Source organism: Osmia bicornis, chromosome 3 (assembly GCF_907164935.1).
Source record: "Osmia bicornis bicornis chromosome 3, iOsmBic2.1, whole genome shotgun sequence".
NCBI lineage: Eukaryota > Metazoa > Arthropoda > Insecta > Hymenoptera > Megachilidae > Osmia > Osmia bicornis.
The window spans coordinates 9,661,842-9,670,798 of NC_060218.1; the positions used below are offsets into that span (position 1 = coordinate 9,661,842).

At 37.2% G+C, this 8,957-nt stretch overlaps 3 protein-coding genes across 5 annotated transcripts in view; 1 reads left to right on the forward strand and 2 right to left on the reverse strand.

The window, feature by feature from the left end:
- The window catches only part of LOC114874308 (centrosomal protein of 290 kDa-like), a 141,699-nt gene that overhangs the window by 7,407 nt on the left and 125,335 nt on the right, over nt 1-8,957 (forward strand). For both annotated transcript variants that reach the window (XR_003789090.2, XM_046285237.1), the window contains exons 17-23: nt 455-675; nt 829-976; nt 1,043-1,435; nt 1,506-1,672; nt 1,753-1,954; nt 2,033-2,287; nt 2,373-2,457. Coding sequence is in view for 1 of the 2 variants with exons in the window: in XM_046285237.1 (XP_046141193.1) it covers nt 455-675; nt 829-976; nt 1,043-1,435; nt 1,506-1,672; nt 1,753-1,954; nt 2,033-2,287; nt 2,373-2,447 (1,461 nt within the window). In the remaining variant the exon portion in view is untranslated. The remainder of the gene's footprint in view (nt 1-454; nt 676-828; nt 977-1,042; nt 1,436-1,505; nt 1,673-1,752; nt 1,955-2,032; nt 2,288-2,372; nt 2,458-8,957) is intronic.
- Nucleotides 2,469-4,698, reverse strand: LOC114874314 (eclosion hormone). 2 transcript variants are annotated; one of them, XM_029183493.2, is made up of 3 exons: nt 4,656-4,698; nt 3,292-3,390; nt 2,469-3,222 (listed from the first exon to the last, which is right to left on the reverse strand). In XM_029183493.2, exons 2-3 carry the CDS (start codon nt 3,386-3,388, stop codon nt 3,056-3,058), a joined length of 264 nt encoding a protein of 87 aa, XP_029039326.1. In that variant the 5' UTR covers nt 3,389-3,390; nt 4,656-4,698; the 3' UTR covers nt 2,469-3,055. The 2 variants fall into 2 exon arrangements, with proteins under 2 accessions (XP_029039326.1, XP_046141195.1); XM_046285239.1 differs by lacking the exon at nt 4,656-4,698 and adding an exon at nt 3,717-3,743.
- Nucleotides 5,444-6,790, reverse strand: LOC114874298 (surfeit locus protein 6 homolog). Its single transcript, XM_046285135.1, has one exon. It carries the CDS (start codon nt 6,788-6,790, stop codon nt 5,444-5,446), a length of 1,347 nt encoding a protein of 448 aa, XP_046141091.1.

An 8,957-nucleotide genomic window follows, 5' to 3' on the forward strand; every position in this document is an offset into this window, starting at 1 on the left:
TTTAAGAACGTGACTAGTTATAATTTTAGGTGAAAAGTCGCGATTTTCGGAAATTTTAATTACTTATAACTTTTATTTAATTTTTATTCAACTTTTATAACACATAAAAAAGTTGAAAAATTACCCTTCACTATTTTTTTTACGATTTAAACAAATTGTAATTTTTGAAACGACAAAAGCACATATCTTAGTAAATTAATTTCTGTAGCTTCCCAAAAAACCTCAAGTCATTTGGTCCAATTTTAAATGAGGTATTTTATTTTAAGCGGTGTGCGAATACTTCTGCAACCCATTGTATGTAGAACGCTAGCGATATCGCGTGTTTAATATTTAATACAGGATCAGGTTTCAAGATAGTTAATCCTTTTGCTACCATTTCAAATCAGGGATTAAGTATTTAGTAAAAATGAGTATAGATTAGGTATTTGTTTTCTTATTTTGCTTTCGCACGAAGAACGCTGTCGAATCGATGGAATCTACGAGTCGTTCTCAACGAGCGATAACTCACGGTGAAACGGAATCGAGGATTCACGAAATTACTCAAACATTTGCTCGCGATCAGTCGCAGCAAAGCGCGCAAACGGAAATCCTGAAGAAACAGCTACATTCGTTGCTGGAAAAGGAGAAAATGTACAAGAATGAGATTTCTGACTTGAAGCAGCAACTTAGTCGCAGGTATTAAGTTGTTTCATAAAAATGCAAGTACTTTTGTTAAAAAATTTCTCAGAATTTTTAATATTTAAACTGCGAGTTCAATCTCCTATTAATTAAGTTGAATACGTGCCTGGAACCTCCACAATTTTTTCCTTTTTAATTATTAAATCATAGATACATGGCCGTAAAAACGCAAGAAAAGAAAATATCGCAACGGGAAATTCAATTAGAACGTAAGGTCAGATCTTTGGAGGAAGATTTGGAGAAAGCTAAAGCTCAGTTGGATCGAGAGTATTTAGCTCAAGAAGCAAAGAGAGCAAAGGTACACTAAAGAAATAACTTTCTATATCATAATTCTCAGGCAATTAACAGAAAATTCATCGTACAGACCGCAGAAGAGCTTTCCTTATGGGAGAAGCAAAAGAAATGGCAACAGACTGCTGAGAAATTGAAAGAAAAGCTCAAGGAAAAGACGGAAGAGTACACAAAATTGCTTTCGAACCATGAAAAGCTTCGATCGGTGGTGTCCTGTATGGAAAGAGAGAAATGGTACCTGAAGAGCAAGTTGAAATCAGAAAACACAATGGCTGGAAATTTATCTGCCAGACCCTTGACGAACACGCAACAAAATTTGATGGAAGAACTTCAGAAGGAGTGTCAGATTCTTCGAGATCGTATCAAAGAATTAACCGATCGTCTTGAGAACGAGGACAACGAGAAGCTCTTGTTAAAAATTGAAGAGCAAAAGAGACGAATCGCTGCTCTGGAAATAGTTTCTCAGGTCAGTTTTCATTCTATCTCGAAATTATCCAAGGAAATATTATCTTCTTACGTTTATCCATATTCCACAGGGTAACGTTTTCGTAGTCAATCAATTAGAGAAGTTAGAAATGACGAAGGAGATACTTGAGAAAATGAATTTGACTTTGGAGGCGGAGAATTTTGAGCTTCGTCTGGAATTGGAAAAAGCAAACGCAGAAACACCACGATTAAGGGAGAAGGTCGATCATTTAGAGAAGTAGGTTCTTCCAGAAATCCCTTAAGGTCTATGATTCAATTGATCAAGTATATTATCTTTTTTCACTTGTTTTCATACAGATATATCGAGTTGCTGAAGGTAGAAAAATCCTCTAACTCAACTCCAAGATCGTTGGACAAAGACGTGCAGGATCAAGGCTCGAAGAAGTCTGTAATAGAAATGGAAAAGACAATTTTCACCCTGAAGAGAATCATTGAGAGGCTTCAAGCTGAAAATAAACAGCTCAGGCTTTCCTCTAAAAAGAGTCATTTTCCCTATCAGGTATAAAAATTATTCTATATTAATTTATATGTACCCATGAATTCTCTTGATTAATTTTGATTAATTTTGCATAATTAGGGAAAATCAGGTGGCCAGGTCGATGGTGTGTTACAAAAGCAATACGAGGAAGCCAAGAAGCGGATAGTAGCGTTGGAAACCGATTTGCAGTTAGCCGAGCAAAGGGTGGTAGCTTTGGAAAGGGTGCAAAAGGAGGAGGACAACGGGGAGGCAAAGATTTTGAGGGAACAATTGAACCACAAGTCTGAACTCCTAGACAAAGTGAAACATTTATTATCGAGAGCAGCCATGAACGAGAAAACTCTTCGGCAACGTGTAAATAAAATAAAAATAAACGAGATTCGTTTGTTCCAGCGGGAAAATTGTTCGGTATAATAATGGAAGCTTAAATAATTTTCAGGTACAACAACTAGAATCGAAGCAAATATTGTCTACGATACCAGAGTGCTACGTAACGCCACCCACTCCGGAGTAAACAACGTTCGGTGAGTGAATTGTTTATAATATTTGCATGTTACTCGGTTGGCTTGTTGTTACCCACTCGACAACAGTACAATGTGCAATCGAGCATTTGTTGTCTACTTTCGCTTCATTTTCTTTTAAACGCAACATTCGTTTTATACTTTGAGTACTTAGTTTTAATTTCAAGCTATAATTGTACTGTTTCCCTGTCTGAAAAACTTAACTAGTTTTCAAACACCTGGCTAATTAAATAATTTGGGAAACACTGACTTAGAGTATTCGATGATACAACGTTCGAGAAGCAGATTATATAATACAATAAATATTCTTCCATTCGCAATTTATCGTATAATATTCTTGGAACAATTAAACTACAAGTTGCATTTGCAATGAGATCAAAGTGTTTCGATTAATATCAACGACGAGTAGTTTGTCTCCTATAAATAAAATCTAACGTCTTTTCGTGTCGAGACGAAAAATTGTTTAAACACAACCATCGTCGATCAATCTAAGTATCTGTTCTTCACAAAAAAGAAAAAATTCAGGCGATACATACTTTTGCCACGTGTTAAGTGTACATTGAACGCGATTAAGTGATGCAGGAACTTTAACGTTTGAGTTTCAATATTCGCTATCGAGAGCCTGGAGGAACGGTTGAATCGAAACCTCATCCTCGCAGTCGGGGATGAGCTTTCCTTTGTACTTCACGCAGGAATCGGCGCATTTCTGGCCCAGGAAGTACGGTCCGAACATTTTCTTGCACTGGGCACAGTTTCTGATGCAAACGCCTGTTTCGATAAGAAGCAAAACGATTATTTTTAAATATTCCGATAGAAAAATGGTATCGTTAAACTTACCTATGGCTCGATCGAAAGGAGTGTTTCCCGCAGCGAGCACGAAGACCGTGGCATAGGCTACGAAGAGCACCAGGAGAATGCGAGTTGATGTATTCATGACTGAAACAAACAAGTCCGTAAGACTAACAATCGAAAATTTCCATTTTCAAAAATTTAAGTAAAAAAGAAAAATTCTTAAATTTTTCTTCTGCAAGTTATATATTTAAGATGCTAGATATCGAATTCAATTTCTGTAAAAATAAAGAAAATATTAGTGAATACCCATCTTCAGGAAGAATAGGGATCATTGATTATATTCAGATAAAAAGAGGAAAGCAAAGAAACTAACAGGATCTCTAAACGTCAAGCTATTAAAAAAAAACAATTTAATTAGCTAGACGAGTGGAACAGGTGGGAAAGAAAGGACAAAAACAAAGAAGAATCACCTGTAGCGAATAGAACGGGAGTCCTAGTTGAAGGTAGAGAGCTAACAGGATACAGGTACCTGACTCGTGCCAGCCTCTGGCAGGATGCAGCGGTTCAAAGCCGTGCCGATATCATATTCACTTTCCTCGATTAATTACCAGTCTCGGGCAGGCGTAGATAAGGAAGACGGAGAATCGAAAGGAGCGAGAGAGACGGTGAACGAAATCCATGAACTTTCAGGGATAAACGCGACGTCGTCGTAGTCTTCGAGGCGGTCGAGTGCGAGACGTTAACCGAAGAAAAGGTTTCGCGTCCGATCGGCCAGCGGTCACTGCGTATCGAAAAAGAAGCTAACGATTTTTCCTTTATCTGAAACGAAACGCGAATCCGTAACCTTTTCGTTCGGCGAACGAGGATATTTATCGGCGTTCGATTCGCGACGTCTAGGTCTCTTCGTGTTCATTCTACGTCGGTGGTCACCTTCTTTCTTATTTTATTTTTTTATTTACTTTTTCTTTCATATATATGTATACACATATATAGAGATATAATACAGTCATTTATAACCGGAATCTGCCGATCGTGCTTCCGCGTTCTCCTTAACGGCCACATTGTGAACACATAAACGATAATAAATATGGATGGAAGGTGTCTCTTGTCTTCTCCGTCTCGCCGCTGTTCTCCTCTCCTTCTCTCCAGGAAGCACTTGAAGATTCAAGACCAAGGACCGATCGATCGATGTGAACGCACGGATCTAGCCGATCGAATCGATCGTTGGAAACGTCTGTGTATCCCGAGGACTCGGTTTTAAACAGGACCACCTCGAGAATGATTTTCGCGGCCCGGTTATCGACACTCGCGTACGAAGCGGTTCTCAAAGTAATTGTGATACTTTTCTTTTCTTTTCTCTTCAACATTGTCGAAGAGCGAAAATATAGGTTTTGATTATTAATATTTACCTGTTCGTTCTCGCTTCGATCGAGCCGAGGCTGCTGGAATTGATAAAACCAGACGAATGACACTGAGCGGTGCACGATGACGGCCTTATATATCCGTAGAGGCCAGATTCATCCCTCGGTCGAGGGATACCCCGCTGCCTATCTTTACCTTTAATTCGATTCCTTCGATTTCCTGCACTCGGAATCGCTCCCGCAACGGGATTCCCGTGGAAATTTCGATCGATCGGCGTATTTCTCAAGACTCGAGTAATTCTAATTGCTTAAAGAGGACGTAGCTAAACGGAGAAAACAACAGACTCCACCCACAGTTCAAGGATTATTCGGATTTTTAATCCTAGAAAGGTGAAAACCAGGCTCCGTTGAGAATTCTAATTAGAAAATCTTAGAAAATATTTGGAAATATTGAAAATGTTTTGTTCCTCTGATTTACAAAATTTCTAAATAATTATTTCTGCAAATCACTACAGGATTAGTATCGAAAAGTGATCTTGGATATTTAAAATAAAGTCTTATTTGTTCCTCTCGGGATACTCTGATAATTTCGATTACTATCGTCCTTGATTTCGTTACCCGTTGATTTATATCTACGTTGAAGAATGGTAAAAAAATACTCTGTCAGGTTTCTTGATATATCAACGTTTTATTAATGAAGTATTAAACGCAGGAACGTAACAGTATGATATTTACAATAAACAGGAAAAATAAGGAATCGACTATCATCGAAGAGTTTATGCATAATGTATGGCGGACGATTTTTCAAATCATCACTAAGGAAATCTAACATTTTTCTATTTCTTCCTTTCTTGCGCTTCCATGTCCACTTTCTTCTGCGGGGATTTAAATTCCAAGGACCAAAAATTTTTGTAAACGAGTCCTGATTCGTCTCCTGTTTCGATCCCTTTATCGATATCCTCGTTCAATCTTGAAATACCAATCTCACTATTTTCTTTTTTTTCATCTTTTTGAAAATTTCTAATAATATCATCTTCGAGATGTTTCGTCAAATATTTATCTTTATCTTTAAACAAGAATCGCAGAAGTTTCGAGCCTTCCGACCCTTGGTTCACCTTGTTCCGAGGTTCCTTCGCGGTATCGTTGTTTTGATCGTGTCTTTCGGTCAGTGTCTCCGCGAAATCGTTCGATTGTCGGAATTTCGAGGAATAATCACCGTCCTCTCGTTCCTCCACGGTGCCTGATCGTTTCTCGGGCGCATTATCACTTTCGGATTCGTTAAAGTCACCTGAAACCCGTTTCCCGTTCTTTCCGTACTTGGACAACGTCTCCTTTCCGAGCGACTCCAGCTTTTTCATTATCGGATCGTCCTTAAGAAATTCGTCTAGATCGAACGGCTTCCTGTACTCGTTTATGTCGAAAATTATGGGACTCGTGGATTTACCTTGCCCTTCTGGATCACCCTGCGATTCTCTATCCGATTCATCGTCAAATGCCAATTCCTTGAATCTAGATTTCTCTGAATCGTTTGATTTCTGTTTCGAACCCTTTCGGGATTCGTTCTTATTTCTTTTAAAGTTATCCATTCTGGAAGATTTAGAAGGTTTTTTGGAGTTTTTAAATATTTCTAATTTACGATCGTTAAAATTGATACTTAAATTTTGGGGGAAATATGCAAATTTATCTTCTTTATTTAAAGATTTCGAATTTTCTTTCATATCTTTATTAATATCCAAAGATTTAGCAGATTCTTTAGGATTCTTTTGCTTTTTGTTTGAATCATTTTTGAACCCTTTTGATAAATTATACTCGTTATTATTTTCAGGTTTATCGATATTTATTGATACAGAAGGATCAAGAAAATCAACATTCTGTTGTTTCTTCTTTTTCTTATTAGCCTTACGATCCTCCTCGTCTAAACTTTCCTCCCTTATGTCGGAATAATCAGGAACCTCCACATAGGGAATTTTATTCGGATCGTATTCCGGAATATCCGTAGTTTCCCCTATATTCTTCTGATGATCCCGTATGTTTATGTAAGTTTTATTTAAATGTTCGACCAAATTTTTCGATTTGGTTTCGTCCGAGGGGTCCTCGGACCTCTCGCTCGCCATTGAATCATTTCTATCCTTCTCTTCGTTCTCTTTTATATTTTTCAAATTTTCTCTCATACTTTTCACCATGTCATCCGCCTCTGAGCGACCGGTGTCCTCGCATTTCATGAAAACAGGGACGTAATTGGGTTCTCTTGTTTCGCTGGATGGAAATTCGTGATTAGAAGAATTAAACTGCTTTTGCTGTTCCTCGAAACTGAGATTCGGATGACGATAGAATTTCTCCGACGACGGTTTGAAGACTCTTTTTCTCTTCGACGAACGTTTCGAACGTTTCAATATATTTATTTTCGTGTCATTTTTCTCAAGAATAATTTCGTTATTTATTAAAGAGTGCGGAGTTAATTTCTGATCCGTCATGTATTTTTTATATTCTTTCTTAGAATTTTCCTCTGTCTTCTTCGAATATTTTCTCATTTTCTTAATTTTCTTTATAGGCATTCGTTCGACGAGAGGCGATTTCAATTGCTCCTTGTCAACACTCTGAAAATGTTGAAGCTTCGTTACCCTGATAATGTTCGCTGTTTATTTTCCGATAGTACTATTCAACCCCGCAAGTTCTAAAGCCTCCTTAAATTTCGTGTATGGTACATGATACGAGTGCAAAAATCTCGGCAAGATTCTCAATGTTTCTCAATCGTGATTTAAAAGAAGCGACGATCTTGCTTTCGACCGCTCGGTAAATCGTAATAAATTTCTTGTGCTAGCCGAATAACTTACCGCGTGTGAAATATAGTACCATCGGTGGAACGCCGAATTTGGGCTCGTAGCGTGTTGCTTTTCGCTCGATTGTGCGTGTGGAGAAAGGAGAATTCACAAAACCGATGGAGGTTCCATAAATGGCACTCTTGTTAATGTGACTTTATTTCGTTCACGGTACTTATGTACAAAATACAATTAAAAAAAAAAAAAAAAAGAAAGAAAGAACCGGGGACTGAGTGTGTACAGTGGCTCAGAAAATACATTTTCTCTTAAGATTATCTTTTTCTGTGCCGTGAAATTTGGAAAATTAAAATCGTGTTCGAATAGATCAGCGCAGCAACGTCGAGCCTGTTCCCTGAGCCATCGTGCACGTGTATAATACACGATAAACGATAATACAGTAATAATTCAAGCGATAAGTGCTGTTATTCACGCTGCACATCTTCTTTTTCACGCCCTTTCTATTGTTCGTGTATTAAAATTAAAGAATATGAGAGGGGTGGGGGTGGGAAATACGCCTACAACGACGATTTCGAATAAAAGAACGTACTGGTTCGACGAATATACATACATAGGTTCACAAAAGTATTTAAATAAAAAATGAAAAATTTCTTTCATCTTCATGTTGTAGTAATTTTTTATACTTTTGTGAGCTGGTGAATGTAAGAAATATTGCGATACAGTAAAATAGGTGGATATATCGTATAAATTACTATGTGTTTTTTAATGCTATTTCTCTAAATATTACTTTTATTAGGGATGATTCGCACTGTTAAAGGCGCGAATTCTTTTTTTTTCAAACCATGAACGAAAATGGCTATTCATGATAAGGGTATGTTAGGAATAAAATTATTGAATGCTTCGAAGTTTATCTCTTTTATTGTTAAAAGGGTGTTCGCGCCTTTATCAGTGATTTTTAACGATGCTAGTATGTTTCTAAGTACTTCTACCATATTTGATGTGATAGTCGTTCGTTTGGTAGATCAAGAATTATCAGTTTATGTAAAATAATATCAAACTATAAACCTTTAATTGGAGGAAGCTTAAAAACACTCTAGTGAAGCACTCTATAAATAAAAATATTTTAAAGTGCATAATTGTTTTTACTAATATATTGACTGGTTTGAAAAATAAAAATTTTCAAAGTTTAATTACAAAATATATTAAAACGAAGATTTTTCATTTAAAATTCCATGTATTTTTCGTCTATCTACCATATTTCACTCACACTTGAAATTAATGTACCAAACGAACAAGATCACAATATGTAGGAATATCGTTGAATCTGCGTTACACTATCTTCAACCTTCTCGATTCGTTCTTCAAGATCGTATAGCAAGGTGCCTTAAGGTGCTAGAACGTGCGCGACAGTGCGAGGGTGTGAACGAAAAATATTTATTTCTCTTCTCGTCGGTACACGATTACAAGGATCCGCTACGTAAATCGAATAAACGCAACGATCGTCAGAACAATTCTATTTACGACAATCTCTCTCTGTCACGGTTTAAACGACGGGCATAAACATTGCCGTTTA

What these genes read in the sequence shown, in the direction of transcription:
- LOC114874314 (XM_029183493.2), bottom strand. Translation starts at nt 3,388, where the DNA reads ATGAATACATCAACTCGCATTCTCCTGGTGCTCTTCGTAGCCTATGCC. An exon ending in TCCTTTCGATCGAGCCATAG is followed by an intron (nt 3,223 to 3,291) that starts GTAAGTTTAACG and finishes TTATCGAAACAG; the next exon opens with GCGTTTGCATCAGAAACTGT.
- LOC114874298 (XM_046285135.1), bottom strand. Translation starts at nt 6,790, where the DNA reads ATGGTGAAAAGTATGAGAGAAAATTTGAAAAATATAAAAGAGAACGAA.